Genomic DNA, 19,227 nt, shown 5'->3' with positions numbered 1-19,227 from the left:
ACGCCAATGCAGTAAGTACTGTACGTAGGCCTCATGTCCGAAACAGTTATCACTCCACATCGGCGAGCCGCGGTACGGGGACCTTCACCTAAGGTACATCGTAAACATCTGGCGAGCGAAACCTAGTGTTAGCGACTAGCGAGAAATTTGGCGGATTTGCATTACAGAGATATCAAAGTGTTTACAGAAGTGCGATAACTACAACCAACACTGAACATTTTCAAGGTTGCAGCCGAAAACAGTTTTTATTTTTATTCACATTTTATTATCTTTAGTTCGTTTATATTCATGAGATTTTTTCCTCCGAATATAAGAAACGCTTGTACTATTACCTACAGTTTTAGAACGCGTGTGTCAAAACAATACATACACCACGTCCACATACACGTCATTGATAGATATTACATGAAATAGCATTTATTTTTAAATTTGCCGGATTTCCTATACAGTAGCAAGTATTCAAGTACCATCTGGGGAGTTTTTTAAAACAGGTTTGGCAACGCTGGAAAGCCGCTTCTGAACACAGTGCATTGTGGGTACAAGATCAAAATACGCTACTTTCGGAACCTATTTTGTTTACTCGCCGGGAGATGACCTTTTTTTAAGTAGCCGGCTAAAATTCAGTTACTTTGGACAGAAGAATACCTGCTGAATAACTGTTATTTAGTCTATTGGTTATAGAAATTAGAATACATTTCAACAACTTACGCTGAAAATTAGTGCATTCACAATGATTATAAAGAATCGAAATCAATATGCCTTTACGTTCTGAAATTTCAGTTCTTACTTTTAATTAATTTTACACGGATAAATGTAACAAAAAAAAAAATTCAGAGTTCAAGATTTTGACGGGAATACATATTCAACTTTTACTGCAATGAAATCTCTCTCTATTTTTACCCTGTGTCACTATGTATTCATCTTAATTAAAAAATAAATTAATAACAATTGAGGAATATAAAGTATATATTATATTAATCTCGTGTTATTCCTCAGTGATATAGTGACTTAAATTTAATAATTTTGTGCAATTATTTTGAAACTCGTCATCTTCAGTAAATAGAACATGAAAAGGGAGCATGTTTACAGAGAACCTGTCAGATTTAGATATTTCGATATACATTTTTGACATGCAGTTAGAAGTATTGTTGTCATACATCTTGATTACAAAACTTTTAAATGAAATCGGTAGTGTTTGGATCTGTAGATTATTTTACGAGTGTAAAAATTTTCAACACATTTCATTAAAATCATGCTAATTTCAATACTAAAACATCAGTCTTCCTTACCTTAACAAATTTATAATAAAATGTAATAAACACGCGTAGAAATTCTTACAGTCCATATATAGCATCAAGATTGGTTTGTGATACCGTAGTATAAACAATAAATCAGAGAAAATATTATGAAATGAACATTAAATGTTTAAATTAACATTATGCGCAGGGCATTAGATTCTGAAGAAAGAAGTCAAGTTTAAGAGTTACTTTATAGAAGAGCACGGTCATCAGATCATACAACAATCTCGGAATTCTACCACTACTTATTTATATTCATGTTCGTTTTGAAGTCCATTTATTTTGTGGACTATCTCGGTTACTTATTTTGAATAATAGGCTATCTTCTTATTTAGTAACTTCTCTTTACATTGTTTTCTCTTCACACAGGAATTTCATCTTTCTTTATACTGAAAAATAAACTCATAACAAAATTAACTTCCACCAAAGACTACCGGACGTCACTGACACATTGAAATAGTAGGCCTACGTATTACCGTAGTCGTGGATTCCACTGGGAGATATCGAAAGAGATCTCTTGGAATTACAGAAACGGGATTAAAACTTTAAAATGATATTATCTTAAGGTCCCGGTCTCGTACGCCCACGTGATTATTGACTTGTGGGTCCACTCGGCCGTAAGGAAAGAGCCTCGTGGTCAGTTTTCGTGCAGACCGTGCGAGCAACTGACCTCTGAACTCGATCGGAATAATTCACTAATATTTTAGCAACGTTCTCTTCTATAATCTAACATGTGTGTCAACGGTAAAACTTGTTTTTGGTATGTTTTTGTGCAAAAGTGTTCAACATCATGTGAGTGATGATTTCATTTTAAACCTGTTTTTATTTTCTTATTACGTAAAGTACAAGGAAAGTAACGTGATGCTGAAAAATCGATTTAGAAGTATAGACGGAAATATATGTTTTTGCCACCCCTGACGTAAAAATAGTTTTCACCATGACGTCTCAACGAGTACAATGTATTATTTTGAATTAGTGCACAGCTTTGTTTGCATCTATGATAACAATTAAGTTTATTTTTATTAATCATTGACTTTGTGGTCTTCATAGAAAACGAAATGAATAGCGAGGATTTACAACTGAAAATATTTTTAAATTTAATTCAAAATTAAATTTAAAATTGTGTAATCGTTCTCGCTTTACAAACTCAGCCGCAAACTATGAATTTTTAACGATCTTCTGCATGATTTTCATCCAAACGGAACTGTAGCTGAAGGCTACACGCCGTAGACTTATGGAAAGTTTCAAAAACCTCCCTTTGGAAGATATGGATTCAGACAAAATTCATGGTCGTTTTCGACCACTTTAAAATTCGGAGGTTCCCAGTTGTCACTGTGTTCGCCGACAGTGCAGTGTCGTGGTAAACCCACGTCATAGAAATTCCGTAGTACGTAGAGATGTCCCCTTTACATGACATGAAGGCGCACAAGGAACATAAATGTAGAAGAACTCCATGTTTGCACGATCTCGGTACTAAATGAGGTGGTGTGGACAGTACTGCGCTCCGACGAATTTTCCATAGAAAAGACTCGACATTCATTTGGACAGGAGACTCAGGTACCCCGGGGCCATTCTAGAATTTTAGCAATGAGAAAAATCCCACAAACAATCTGGGATTGAATCCACGACTTTCCAGTCCGTAGCCAGTTGCAACTAATATTAGGTCATGAAAATGAAAATTCTGGCATAGTGCAATAGAAAAGGGCACAGTACAAAAAAAAGTAAATAAAAAATCATAAATAGGGACAAACACACATAGCAGTAACTAAGCACATAAAATTTAATAATTTTTATTACAAATTAATGAAGTTATATCTTAAAAGTAACTACCGTGGAAGTTCATTCAAAGTATACTCGAACGACTTTTCATTATTTCATTTCTTAAATGAAATAGCTGATCAATGAAATGATAGAGGCAGTACAGTACGTGTCTAAAACAGTTTCAGTCAATGAATTGATGAAATTATGTATGTTGTTCGGATAACTGAAATTCTACTGTAGTCGAAAATTTACTCTCTGACTCTGCATTTCTTTATTATCGCAAGTAAAGCCAGAAAAAGCCACATAGATACGGTATTTAAGAGGGTTCATAAAATGTATACTATAACCTTGCTGGCTCAATGCTCATAATTCAATATTGTTTTGGAAAAGAGAAACTGCAGAGATAGGAACTTCTTCCACAATAGGACTATCCTTGGGTATTTGCGAAGTAAGTAGGCCTACCTGGTAACATTAAGATCAGTCACTGGCTACTTTCAAGGGACTAGCGATAGCGAACACGAGCGTGGATTCGAATATTGTTCGAACAAATTACCGGTTTGCCTTTTTTCAAGGCAGCTGTAAGGCGACTGTCAGGTGATCCCTTGGCGTATCCTCGAATATATCACATCACATACCATCCCGCTATTTCTAATGTCACCTATTCTAGATAATCTTGCAGTTGATAAAGCGTCGTTAAACAGCCAATGAAAAAGTGACAAGGGGTTTTTTAATCCCATTGATTGCGTCACTACGTCTTTAATTTTTGGGTTATAATTTTATTAATTTTAAATTGTATTTATTTATGGTGAGAGGATGATAAGAATTATACGATACATATCCTTTGTAGATTATTTATTCATAATACAATGTTATAATTACATACATACATAATACAGTATGTATGTTTAGTCAGCAGTCCTAAGACTGGTTGGAACCTCATAAGTAACATGAATAAGGCGTCACTCATGAGACAATAAGCCAGGAGGGAATGGGTTAGAGTGGTCAGTTTCTTTTTACCTCCATTGCATACATCGCTGACTAGTAACGTAATTCACTAATCAGACTTGAGATGTATGCAACAATTATTGTTCTTCCTCTAACAAATACCGTCAAATGAGATGTACTGCCTGGTAATAGATTTATCAGACAGAACCTCAATCTGACGATAATAGATTATACGATATAGTACATACATTTTATTTTTCCACGCTCGTGGATGTAGAGCTGACGCGGAAATGCACAGTACGGTTGCACGCATGCGAGCGTGAAAAGATAAAATGCATGTACTGTATACACTGGATGGGGCACTTAAAACTAACTTACATACCTCCTCTACTGTGACTGATATCGACGAGCTGTTTTCGGTCTATTTAAGGGCACTTAAGAGTTAACAAATCTAGACAATAGAGAATGAATATTAATCAGAATATAGATCATTTTAGCACAAAGCTTTATAATTTTAATGGAATAATATCAATAAGTGTAGCATAAATTCAACTGAATAGAATTAGAATAACAATGGCTTTTACCGCATGTTTCTAACGCAACGTAATTTAACGAAATATTGCTATTGAACTTTTATCCTTAAGATGAAATGCCTATATGATACAAGAAAAAAAATAACAAAGTGGTAATACTATTTTGTTTACTGCAATAACAATAGAAAGTTATGGTGATGTTCCTATGTTGTTTATCATCATCTGATACGGATTAGGCAGTCTCATCCAGCCATCTTTTCCGGGGTCTTTCCAAACTTCTTCGTCCATAATTGAGAGCTTTCTTTGGAATTCTATTTTTTATTCATTCTTATAACATGATTTAACAACTTATTTTTGTAACATGTAATTCTTTTTATTCAGTTATTATATTACATTTAATTCTTTCCTTATATCATTGTTATTCTATTTTCTCTAGTGCAGCCTTTTACTGATCTTAGGAACCGCATTTCTGTTGCTTGGTCCCTAGATATGTTTTTTTTTCTTTCTCGTCCTAGTTTCGCTCCCATATAATTCAGGTATAGATAACGAGGCGAGACCTGGCATGTGAGCTTTGCGAGAAGGGAAAGAATGAGTTATCCGAATAGAGTTTGTTTCATGATGGTTAATATTATACGAATCTACGGACACAGAAGTCCATCTCAGTAAGTCCTATCTTCCCCTCCATACCCATTGGCGATACAGCCACGGTACATGGTAAGGTCACAGGACAGGTCTCACCTCTTCTACTGTACAACCATCTTCCTATTCTGTAGAGACTTGTGAGTGTTGAAATGTTTACATTTGTGGGTTACCAAACCTCAGAAAAACCTTCAACCTGGAGGGCCAAGGCTTTATGTCAGGCTTTTCCTTCCCTTATGTAGGTTGTCTTCACCACGTGGCGGGACCCTTACCAGGTACTACTCGCCAGGCCAGCGAGACCTGGAGCTCACAAAAGGGCATTGGAAAGGACTGACCCTAATACTGTATTAGAGTGTCCCTTTCTGTTACCCTCTTTTATATTATTTTGGTTAATTCAGATGTAAACAATTAACATCTGTACAATACATTAAAATTAAGTGGACAGTAATGTAAACGCAAGTAGCATTGCATTTTTTCTACATTCATCATATCAGTTTTTCTGCATTATTAAATAGCATATTTTATGAATATCCACCATACCTACAGTAACTTCAATAAAACTAAAACGAGCAGTAACAAAATAATAACATAAGATCATTACCATCACTTCCTATTGTTATCGTTATTGAAGTAAACAAAACGTTATCTCCACTTTCTGTTATTGTTTTTCTTGTATCACACAGATATTTCATCTGAAGGATAAAGGTTTAATAGCGGCATTTCGTTAACTATTTGCATTGAAACCATGCGCTAAATGCCATTAATAATTTTATTTGGTTTAATTTCTGTTAAACTTATGGTTATTATTCCATTAAAAAATAAAACTTTGTGCTGAAAATAATACTTTTTAATTGACATTACAGACTAGATTTGTGAGTTCTTATGTGCTCTTAAATCTAGCAAAAACAGCTCGTCGATATCAGTAATAAGTTAATATAGTAGGAGATATTATTTAAGGTGATAATTTTAAGTGCTTCATACTTACTTATTTACAAATGGCTTTTAAGGAATCCGGAGGTTCATTGCCGCGCTCACATAAGACGTTACCGGTCCCTATTCAGAGCAAGATTAATCCAGTCTCTACCATCATATCTCATCTCCTTCAAATCAATTTTTATATTATCTTCCCATATACGTCTCGACCTCCCTAAAGGTATTTTTCCCTCCGGCCTTCCAACTAACACTCTATATGCATTTCTGGATTCGCCCATACGTGTTACATGCCCTGGAGCTTGGTTGTGAAGTGATTCCACATCTCCCATATTCTCCCAATCTTGCGCCCTCAGATTTCCACCTTTTCCGTTTCCTATCTTCAAGGGAACTCCTTTTATAGCGAAAATATTTTACAAACTTGACTTGTCGACTTCTTTAACCAGCAGATTTCTTCAGACCCGGAATCGAAACGCTACCCAAGCGTTGGAACAGAGTTGTCGCCACTTACAGAGCTTATTTCCTAAGACATTTTGAGCATATAAACATGGGTCCTATTCTCAATATTTCCAAAGTTACTGTACACTAATTTGAAATTGTTTGTAAAATACTTTTTTTCTTTAGTTTTAAGAGTAAAAAATATTAAAAATAGAGAATGAATTATTCAGAGCTAGAGAGTGAACTATTCAGAAGCACCACTCCTTTAACTGGCTAATATTCTGAAGCTAAAAAAGTGTTGTGAATTCCTTGGATGCTTTGTACGAATCTTCTTTTTCAATTTTTAACTACTAAATTATATTATTCTTACCCACTTATCACAGTTGTTACAAATCTCACGACTTCTAGCAACTTGATTCTTTACAATTCAATTTTACGTTCTAATGTACAGTCTTAGAGGGTTTACAAGAATTGCGTTATTTGTGACAATTGGTGCGATAAGTGCGTAAGAAAAATATAATTAAGTAGTTAAAAATTGAAAAACATTCTTGTACGAAGTAACTAGGAAATTCACAACAAATGTTTAGCTTCAGAATACTAGGCAATTAAAGAAATGATACTTCTGAATAGTTCATTCTCTATTTCTAATATTCTTTTACTCCTAAAACTAAATAAAAATGGTATTTTACAAACAACTTCAAAATATTGTAACTCTGGACATATTGAGAATAGGATCCATGTTTATATTACATTTTTGCCCTTCGGAAATAAGTTCCGTAAGTGGCAGTAACTCGTGAATCACCCTATATATAGCTTTCATTTCAAAATTTCCCAGTCTAAGTAACTATGTAATTTAAATTGAATTGAATTTTAAAAAGCGCGTCAATTTAGATATTGAGGGGGAAGATTAAAACCAGTCTTAATTAATATTAGATTTCACCCCTTACTCCCAGCCACCCCCATTTTCAAATTTAAAATGACACCCCTTCTTGTGATACTTAAATTGGAAAGAGTATAGAATTGTTTATACATCTCATTAATTTGTTTTCGAATCTTTTGTTTTCTATCGTCGCCTGGCTACCTGAAACCGTTTAAATCTTAACAAATACAAAATAAGTCAGTTGGTTGCAGGATGAAAACACAGTTTATTTTGAGTAATTTCCTAAATTGATTAAATTCACTAAATTAAATGTTGAAAATGTGCTCCATTCTTGGCTAGACAGTAATACTGTCTATTTTGGAACTCGTCGCGAACTTTTTGGTGTTTTTCCTGACTAATCCGATTACTAGAGAACGGATTTTTATGTGCTAAAATTTGAAAATATTTATCTTCTTCTGTAGTAAAAAATGGAAAATACGTATAAAAATTTTAAAAATATTTAGTTTCAATATTACAAAATTTTAAGAATATACTGTATTATAAAAAAAATCACTCGGCAATCATGTTGAGACATCGGTGGGTCCAAATAACACGCTGTTGCAGTGAACAGTGAAGACTTTCTGCAAGTTTTCCGTCACAAACCGCTGACGGTTGTCTCGGAACAATGCACGATACCGGGAGAAGGACCGTCCACAAGAAGTTAGTATTGCATATTCCATCAAAGAGATGTCACTGACATACAAACGGTCAATTTCATCAACGTCTTCTTGCCTTTCCAAAACTTTGGCAACTTTACACATGGTATGAAATTCATAATTATTTTCAGTACACTTTTAAATTTCTGTTTAATAGATTCTACTTTGTGGCCTTTGAGTGAATATTCGAGTCGAATGCATTGCATCAGCCGTCATTTCATAGAAACGGACTCTCCTTCGAGAATGCCAGACACCACGTGCAGTCAAGATCACGATAAGAAAGAAGTTCATTCGCATTGTGTTTTCATTAATTTGTAGTATTACGAGTTTTCGGATTGAATTAAACAATTAGAACAAAGAAAAAATAACAATTTATGTATTTATAGCTAGATTATTAAAATATGTAGTCTATTCACATAAAAATATACAAAAGTAACTTATGTATTTTATGTGAAATAGAATTTAATATACAAATTTCCGTGTTCTGGTTCGGAATTTTTGCCTTAAAGTCTTTATCTATAAGCAAAAAAAAAAAAAATAAAATAAAATAAATAAATAAAAAATAAAAAAAAAATTATTTACTTAAAAATCCGTTCCCTACCGATTACATTCTTGGGTTATTATATTTTTCAGTTCTTGAATATTCTCAGGGGGAGGAGTACAAACAATTGATTTCAAATGACCTCAGAGAAAGAAGTCAAACGGCGTCAGGACTGGAGATCTCATCGGCCATCCTACAGCATCTCTCCTACCAATCCATTTTTTTTTTCAGGAAATGTTATATCCAGCCCTGCTGCATAGCATGGGGAAGCTCCTTCCTGTTGAAAATGGAGATTTTGTTCGTCCAACACCATTGACTTGGTTTTCTAGCAATAGTGTGACAAGTGGATCAATTATATTTTCTAATAAGTTTAGATACAATCCTTCAGCCAGGTTTTCTTCAATAAAAATCGGTCCAACAATGTCATCTCCAAAAATTCCAGCCCACACATTGATCTTATGAGGAAACTGAGTATGAACGTCAGGAAACACACAGGGATTTTCATTGTCCCAGTATCTACAATTGTGTTTGTTGACAAACCCATTGAAGAAAAACGTCGCTTCATCACTGGAGAAAATATTTTGTGTCAAATTTGGGATATCTTCAATTACTTATCTGACACATACGTCCACAAAATTCTACTCTCCTATCAAAATCGCCTTCGCTGAGCTATTGGTAAGTTTGTGTTTTGTAGGGGAAAATTTGTCCATTTTTAGCATTTCATGTATGAAACCAACCGAACTTATTGTTATAGCAGCTACTTTTGGAATGGAGGTGGCGGGTTCATTAATGAAATGGTCTAGTCTTTCAATCTGCGAAATTTCATCGAGTTTTCTACGTTGGTTTTTGTTTTGTTGCACACAAAACCGGTTTCTTCAAATTTCCGTATTAGATATATCACATATCGGTCACTTACGTTTTCTCAGGATGCCTCTCGTTGAAAGCTCTAGCAGTTCTCTGGATATAACGATATTCAGCCCCATAAATAAATATGATTTTTGTTCTTTCTTGAAGAGTATACAATTTTTAAATAATTGAATAAACCAACACAACTATTACATGAAATGTTCAATAGTCTTTGTATCTTTATTTTCTTCAGTTCTAACCAACATAACAATAATTCAGGCTGCCAGGCGACGATAGAGAACAAAAGCTGCGAAAACAAGTTAATGAGATGAATAAACAATTTAATACTTTTTCAAATTTAAGTATCACAAGATAGGAGTGCTATTTGAAACTTCAAAGTGAGAGCGGCTAAGGGCGAGGGGGTGAAACCTAATATGCAATTAAGACTGGTTTTAAACTTACCCCTCAATATCTAAATTAAAGTGTTTTTCTGTTTAGTTAAATTTAATTTATATTATATAGAGCAGCGATGGGCGTTTGAGTGTATTTGCGTACGAGGAATTCCAAGTGCGAGCTCTGCAGCGCGCTGTAGTGTGCCAGCAGCTATAACAGATCTTACAGCTTTTAAATGATCTAAATTTAGGACTTCAGGGAAAAGAAATTCTTAATACACAATTTGCAGATAGAATTGCAGCTTTTAAGGAGAAATTGCTGTTATGGATACGTCAAATGCAAAAGGGCGAAATATATCATTTCCCATCCTTATCTAAGCGCACAGAATTTTGAACAATGAAAATTTCGAAATGTACGCATGTATTCTATCCGGTCTATTGAAGGAATTTACATCAAGGTTCCACGATTTAGATTGCCTGGAAATGGATTTGCGTATTTTTGCTACATGTTCTGATTCCAACTGATTATTGATAACGTCCCCCCTTCATTATAGTGTGAATTGATTGACCTGCGATGTGATCGAGAGATGCGAGCGAAATATGATTCAAGGTCGAGTCTTGTGCAGTTTTATGACGGATTCCCAAGAGGACGCTTTCCCAATCTGCATAAGCTGTGTGAGAAAGTTTTGTATTTATTTGGTTCCACTTATAGATGTGAAAAGTTATTTTCTATTACGAAAATAAACAAATCTCAAACAAGAAATGATGGGCTTTTAACGGCAGTTCTTCGTATAGCTTGTGCTAATACAGTTTCTCCAAATCTTGAGAAATTTAATAGTATGGATTAATGTGCATGCAACAGACATGTTTTGTTTTGTGTTCATTACTTTGTGTTCTTATTTAGTTTGGTAGAATAATATTTTCTTTTGAAACATACAGTACATACCGCAACTTGAATAAACCGGCTTTCGTGCACTCTATAAGCACACTTCTCTCGTAGTACACCGTGCAAGCACAGAGTGCATAATTCTGCCCAACCCTGATATAGAGTTATTTAGTCTGGGAAGTTTTGAAATGAAGGCTATATAGGTCTATATGTTATAGCAATAGCAATTCTTAGGACACGACGCCTTCTTTATCCCACCAGACGCATAACACCATCTTCTGTTGATGGACACTAACTTTTGTACGGGGTGTTGTGTGTTAAAACGACAGAAACATTTTCTTGTATTCCTTTTTCCACTGGCATTCTCCCCGCACACGGGACAAATGTTTCGCGCCGCCTCTGCTGCCTGTGCTCCTCTACTAAACTCAAACAGAAGAATATGTCGGAAGTGTTCGATTTTTCCACTTGATACTCCATCTCTTTTAACCCACAAATAGCACAAACTTTCTTCAAATCCGCAAAATTCAAGCCTTATTTACAAGCACAACACTCCAAATAACAACTTACAGTGAACAATCTCCTACCAACGCAGTATTGTGATGACGAACAAAAACGCTACGAACTAATGCATCAATCTAAACTAAATAATTACATACGTACATACATACATAAATACAATATATAGATGTATTAGTGCATGAACTACGATTAATATTTATTTATACTTTAGTCAGTGCACAACTAGAGCTTTCTCCCATTGTATGAGATAAACTCGTTCTAAACTTTCATTTGTTTTTGATGGTATTCCATTCGTGTGATATGAACTCGTCCTATACTTTTGTTTCTCCAGTACATAGCACCTAATGTTACACAGTCCAGCAGAAATACTAATGTGGATGTGCTAGTATCTTGTCTCTGCTTCTGTTACACATAACATGTTACTTTTCCCTGTTTGTGCCTCCATTAAGGACGTAGTCATGTCAAAATAATATGATAAAATACATTACAAGTGACTAATACATTTCAATATACGTCAATTTTAAATAACTATTTCTGTAACTAATAAAGTAATATAAGAGCTATTTTATACGAACTTCTGCAAAATTAATTACATAGATCCACTAAAACCATACAATGCATAAATTAAGTTAGGTATCTTACTATCTTTGATTTAAAAAATTGCCTTTTGGTGCAATGCCGGAAATGAATACTTTTGATCTTGATCATGTTTCGGAACAGAATGAACTGTTTCATTACATAATATGTCTTTTGAATGATTATTGTAATAAAACTACAAAAAAGAATATTTTTGGTTACACGATAAAGAAATCAGTTGTTGAACAAATCGTAAAATTTATAATGAAAAAATTTGTGTCATAGTTAGTCGAGCAAACGCGCTTTCCACGAAGGAACGAATTCATACAAATGCGACGGGTCGAAGAAGGAATGTGTAGTCGACAAAAAAGGTATCAAATCCAGCTATATTGAGGTGTTCCTTCTTCCATTTCATCATTCCATCAATCTTAAAGCCTTGCTAGCTGTCACAACATACACAATAGAGATATCACACATGATCACACACAAAAAAAAACATATATCAATATGGCATACAGAAACACAAAATTGACAGTGTGCAACTGGTCACAAAAATAAGAATTATTTGATTTTATTTTGAAGATGAATATATGTCATGGGCGTGTAGACCTACAAAAAAAAAAAAAAAAAAAAAAAGCCTTCTCAGTTGAAAGAGTCAGAGAAAGACTGAACTAACCCACATGAGTAACTTCCACCAGTTTTTACAATTTCCTACATTCGTACAACAATGAATTAAAACCTTTCTGGCTTGTGATAACTGAATACTCACCACTGTGCATCACAGACATTCCTAAATGAAAATATTTCCCTCCCAATTATGGAAAATTAGGATTCTGAATTGTGGATTAGCTCACTTATTCATTGAGGCACTCAATTGTCGTGCAGGAAACGTGTTGGTCAATCAATCACCTGTAATGCATTAACTCGCGGTCACGAAAGCTGCACAATGAGTCACTGGGCGTGATTGCAGGCTGTCAGCGGCCGCTGCCACCACCTCTTCCTCCACCGGCGGCGGCGCCCAAGAGGCTGGGGCTACGCCCCAGACCGACCCGTTCTCGCGGCTGTGCCCCTGCTGCCACAAGTTCTCCAGCTGTCTCAAGAAGCTGGGGTGCTGCAGGTGTTTGACGGGTAAATCCGTCGCCGGCTCCAAAGTGGGTATCCTGGCGGGCTCCAAGGCAGCCATGCTCGGCGACTCCAAGGCGGACCTGGAGGACGGGGCGAGAGCTCCGCCCGGGCCGCCGCCCCCCACGGGCAAGTGCGAGTGTCTGCGGATGCTGCTGTGCTGCAGCAGGAGAGGCGGGAAATGCTGCAGCTGCTGCAAGAAGAAATCGGACGCGGCGGACGATGGCCGCAGGAAGAGCAACGCCACCAGCAGGATGTCCAAGAAGCAGAGCCGCTCCTCCAGCACCGCCGTCGAGGTCAGTGCCGCTGTTTGCTTACAACTGCGCCTGCTGCTAATTGATCAACTAAGCGGACGCTCTGGCTTAAAAATGACATTTTGGGCCCAATATTTATAATAGCTGTAGGTCTACATTAATTTTATAAAAAGGTCTATGCCAATTAAAACCAAAAATTATTTAAATCCTGTTGTAGGTTTTCCATAATTCATATTTTGAATGAATCCAAGCAAAGCAAAATGTAGTTTCTAAGAAGAATAAAGACTTTCGATTATATTTCACTTTTACGTCGTACAAGGAAGTAAAAATAGAGAAACAGAAAATGGAACTTGACATCATTGTCTTACAAGTAAAATGTAAGAATATTCAAATAACACAGAACAAATACCAAGCTGAAATATATATAGGAGCTAAAAGAAGAAGTAGTTCACGGCTGTGGAATAACGTTTAGCACGCCTGACCGTGAAACGAGCGGTCCCGGATTCCAATCCTAGTTGGGAAAAGTTACTTGGCTGAGGGTTTTCCCGGATTTTTCCCTCAACCCATTAAGAACAAATGCTGGGTAACTTTCGGCGCTGGATCCCGGATTCATTTCGCTGACATTATTTACTTTACATCTTTCAGACGCTAGATAACTTTAACAGTTAATAAAGCGTCGTAAAATAACCAAATAAAAAAAGGAAGAAGCAATGTACAGCAGAGGAGGCAAGACCTGTCCTGTGACCTTGGCTAAATCACCAATAGAAATGGAGGGGGAAGATCTGTTGCGAGATGAACCTTCGTGTCGGTAGATTCGTATAATACCATATTAACAAAATCACTTTCTGATAGCTTATTATTTCCCCTCTCGCACAGCTCGCATACCAGGTCTCGCCTCCTCATCTATAGATCTATGAAAAGATGGGATGAACAATAAAATTATGAAAATTAAATAATAAAATGTCTGGCTCCGAGAGGAACAGATAAAAGATAAAGAAGGTAAATGGATTTAAACAAGAAATATCTAAGCAATGACTACTAAATGAGTTTCTTTCAAAATGTTAATTACGTATAAGTTACAAAAAAGTGTATGTACATATACATACACAGGACTTTTCAAAGAGGACAAAAATAAAACCATTCGAAGTAAAATATGTACACATTTTATTTATTTAAATATATACAGAGTGTTTAAATAAAGTGTCGCGTATTTTTTCAGGGATAGCATAGGTCGAAACTAGAAAAAAAGTTTCTATAAACATATGTCCGGAAACAAATATCTGCTGAGATATGGGCCATGCCGTATTGTGGCCTATGATCGTCATTCGTTTAAAAACACAAAGCAATGGTGCATGTTTTGAGAGTGGATAGTATCTCTCAACAGAAGTAAACAGATAATGTAGTAGTAAACAAAGACCCAGGATACTACGAAGTCTATCATTTTACTTGTGTTAGTAAGTACGTTCAGTATTCAGTAGTGTAGGCTGTCTTTCTGTTTATGCACGACGGGGGATCACCTATTTTCTATGCCTTGTGCGACAATAACTAACTCGGAAGTTTAATGGACGATGGATTGATTGAGGAAGTCCAGTAGCATGGCCTCCCCGATTACCTGACCTAAATACTTTGGATTTCTGGCTATGGGTACATTTAAAGACATTGGTGAATGCCACACCCATCGAAAACGTACAAAGGTTACAACAGCGTGTATCTAATGCATGTGAGCAAATTTGACAACAGCCAAGTGTGGTCGCAAGAGTTTATGATTCACTGAGGACAGAAGCATGTGTAACAATGCGTAGTAATCACATAGGGCACCTTCTGTAGTGTAGGTAGGTATCGTAGGCCACAATAAAGCATGGCCCATATCTCAACAGATATTTGTTTCCGGACACATGTTTATACGAATTTTTTTTCTAGTTTCGATCAATGCTACCTCCTGTAAAAATATGCGACACTTTTTAAATATTCTGTATATATATATATATATATATATATATATATATATATATATATATATATATATATATAAAATGTGTACATATTTTACTTCTTCATCATCATAATCATATGCATCATGGATTAGGCATTAGGTCTGTTCCGTCTCCACATATAATATTTTTACTATTAAAATTGGTCTCTCCATCTTTTCCTAGGCCGTCCAATATCTCGTCGTCCTTTGGGTCTATAGTCGTGTACTATTTTGAGTATGCGATCGGAAACCATTCTATTAACATGAATGAGATAAACATGAGCGAAATATGAAGATGTGATGCTTCAAAAAATATATTTAGGAATTTTCATGGAAATAACTCTTTTTCAGCATACCGGTACCTTATGCCAATAATGTTGCTTTCAGACAACATTCCTAAAAGTAGATCTTTTAATGCTAAGCAAACCTGTTAAAAATAGACTATCAGGGCCTATACGGTAGCGTGCAAAAAGTACTTTTAACACTACTTTGAAAAGTTATTTCTAATACTGACTTCAAGTGTTTGAGCCGATTGTCAATTGTTTCCCAACGAATATCACACTGCAGCAATCGCAACTGATCAACAAAATGATTCAAAGAATGGTAGGCCTGCCTACTTTTTAAAATGATTTATATTGGGTAAGAATCGTGCACAAATTAAACAAATAAGTTCAATAAATATTTTATTGATAACTATATGAAATAATTAAAATTAAAGGTAAGTATAAAAAATAGGTCCATGAGAACCAAAAACGAAAGTGTATTTTCATATTTGAGTGCACAGTGAATGATTTCTTTTATATGATTTTTTAAATTATAGTTCAATCAAATAAACTAAAAGTAATAATATCACTTCCAACGTGCTAAAGAAGATGAATTATTAAGAAACAAGTAAAGATATGAGAAGGTATGAGTTACCTCCGAGATACTCGTTATGGTATAAAATTGATGTGAAATTATGGCAGTAAGAAAGGTGAAATTGAATAAAATTTCTACGTGAAGGCAAATGGAATAATCACAGAACAACTCTCATTTTTCGACTATGTCTACCACAAATATCATTTTATTGAACGCCTTGTTCACGAAGTCTTGCTCTAGCACTGAGGCAGAAGAGGGCAAATAGAACATCAGTTTACTCTAAAATAAGTACACGTTATATCGCGATTTCTTACGGAATGAGATGCTGTGACATATTTATACATAGGCCTATATATAGTTGGTTATTTAACTACGCTGTATCAAGAATTAGGTTATTTAGCGTCGATGGAATTGGTGAAAGCGAGATGAGGCCGAGGATTTGCCAGACATTGGCTGATATTCGTCTTATGGTTGGGAAAAACCCGGAAAAAACCCAACCGGGTAATCAGACCAAGCGGGAATCGAACCCACACCCGAATGCAACTCCAGATCAGCAGGAAAACGCCTCAGCCGGCTGAGCTACGCCAGTGGCTAGCAAGAATATAGATTAAGAATCGCATATTATAATCCATTTCTTCTGATTATAAAATAATTAATAACCTACACTTCTAATACGTACAGCATATGTATTGCGTGAGACGCAGTTATACTTGATAATATAATCATGTCTGAGGATACATTTTTTTTAACTTGGATGTCTTCCTGTGTTTCAAATAATTCACAGACGCGGATGGAATCGATAGCTTGAAGCTCTATATAAACAATGCAATTTAATTTACATACCGCAGAACGGGGGCCACTTCCCGCTTCTTTCGGCTTTTATGGCCAATTCAGTATGAACTTGACTTGCATTGTATTCCCAGTGCGGAAAATTCGTCAGTATTGTCTGAATCCGCTATGAAACCTGGAGAACCAGCCGTGTAATGTAAGTTACTGCCATTTCAATGAAACGTGAATAAAGTTTTCGAGTTATTAGAAACTTATATTTTATATTATGGTTCGTCTCGTGATTCTGTGATAAAATACCGACAATAATAGTTCACGGATAATGCAGTGAGTAAAAATGAAATAGCCATTAATTGTTTGTATTTTAGTTCAAAAGAAAATATATTTTTATACCAGTTTTACTAGTCTGAAGATTTTGTATCCGAGAAAATATGAATTTTCATAAGTTGTTGTTATATAAGATGTACAAAACAAGTTCAATTAAATGATAGGTATCACATTATGAAGTTTCTAATAATGAATGTAGTAAGTACAGTAATTCAACGATTTTTCATAAAAATATTAGGGATTAAAAAACTGATGAATTGATCACTGCTTTAGCATCTCAGAATAATAAACCCAACTATTATGTATAACTTAACATCATTATGAAACAACAGGAAATACTATAGGTGTCGTTACATGAATACATATTAGATCCTAATTTCTGTAGACATGCTTTCCAAAAAGGTGTGTTTATATTATTATTATTATTATTATTATTATTATTATTATTATTATTATTATTATTATTATTATCATTAGAAATGATCTGTTATTTAGCAAAATTGCTATGTCTGATTTCTGTAGTGATAAAATATTGACATCTGTGGGAGCCAAGTTGGTGGTTAGATATCAAATTTTATTATTTTGTATGTTTACAAAGCATCAATACGAGATTTAAAACACATAAGATGTAAGGGGAGAGGATGGAATAAATTGAAATTTTTGTCCAATTTACGCCTACCAGTATATAGTAATAAATTTTATGGATATATCTCAGGCATTATTAAAAATAAATTCAAAATTTTTACTCCTAGAAGCACGTCCTTTAAAACGACTGGAACATAATTTTGATACTGGTTTTCATTAATTTTTTAGATAAACAATTACATTTTAATTTTTAAGTGCAGAAAATAACAAATGTCTATTACAGAGAAAAGTTTCTTAGTACTTAATCTAATAAACTGTGTGCTCTAAATATCATACATGTAGCGTTAATACTGTAGTTCCGAAGATAGCCCTATATAACTTTTTGTACGAGAATGAAACAAAATATTAAAGTTAAGAGGAAATTATAATCAAATTTTAGTATAATTTAAAAACTTTGTGCACCAGAGGTTTAAAAATGTCGTCACAATTATTTTTGCAAATTTACTGATTTTCTACCACTTAACCATCCTTTCCTCTTAAAAACCCCCTGAATCAGAGCTTTAAAAATAGCGTCGCACCATATCACAAGGGCATAAATGCGTATTAAATTATGTGTACTACATTTTTAACATAGGATAAGTGTCTTTTAAAGCAAAAGAGTTTTTAAAAATTGACTAATTTTCCACCATATGAAAATCATCCTCTTCCTTTAGGTCTAATAATGAAAAGACTTTACAAACAACATACGGAATTTGTGATCTGTGATGACATAAATATAGATTATCTCCCAGAAACTTTCCGTGAAAGTAAAATATGAATCTCACTTCTTGAAACTTGTAACCTTAGTAATACAGTAAATTTCCCAATCGGGAATACAAGCTGGAAGTAGTACAGACATCAATAATATCTTTATAGATGAAAGTATTTTAGACTGAATTCCTATTCGACAGAACATTTTTTGGTCACGATACACAAATTCTAAGTCTTTACAATGTCACTGAAAATACCGAAACATCAGTAAAAGGACTCTAACCTCAAACTATATCATCCTTCACCACTATATTACCCACATTTTATATTCTTTGTGTTACTGTAACAATTGAGATGGTTAGAATGACAGTGGTGTAAGTAAATAAATTATACAATGTGACATATGGGTGGATTTATGTTCCTTTTTTAGGTCCTCTATTTAGTGTGATAGTGGTGTAAATCAATAATACAAAAATTGGTCAATAGGAGCAGTACCAATTTTCTCTACTGAACCCAACATCTGATTAGTTGAAAATGACACTGGTGTACGTCAGTTGCCAGGCATGAAATAAAATAAAGGAGACTAAGAAAAGTGGATCGGTTAATAAGGGGAGCGTCAAATAAATATATTTTGATGTCAGAAACGGCGTACCTGTACCAGTAGGCCTACGTAAAAATATTTTCTAAACACTTT

The 19,227-nt window shown here is 34.8% G+C and overlaps 1 protein-coding gene across 1 annotated transcript in view; it reads left to right on the top strand.

Annotated features, from left to right (window-relative positions):
* Positions 1-19,227, top strand: part of stum (mechanosensory transduction mediator stumble) — a 228,329-nt gene that overhangs the window by 165,099 nt on the left and 44,003 nt on the right. Inside the window, exon 4 of the mRNA XM_069821472.1 lies at positions 12,850-13,297. Within this exon, the coding sequence (XP_069677573.1) occupies positions 12,850-13,297 (448 nt within the window). The remainder of the gene's footprint in view (positions 1-12,849; positions 13,298-19,227) is intronic.

This window comes from Periplaneta americana, chromosome 3 (assembly GCF_040183065.1).
Source record: "Periplaneta americana isolate PAMFEO1 chromosome 3, P.americana_PAMFEO1_priV1, whole genome shotgun sequence".
Lineage (NCBI taxonomy): Eukaryota > Metazoa > Arthropoda > Insecta > Blattodea > Blattidae > Periplaneta > Periplaneta americana.
The sequence above is the reverse complement of the archived record's forward strand: the minus strand, read 5'-3'. Positions and strand labels throughout refer to the sequence as shown.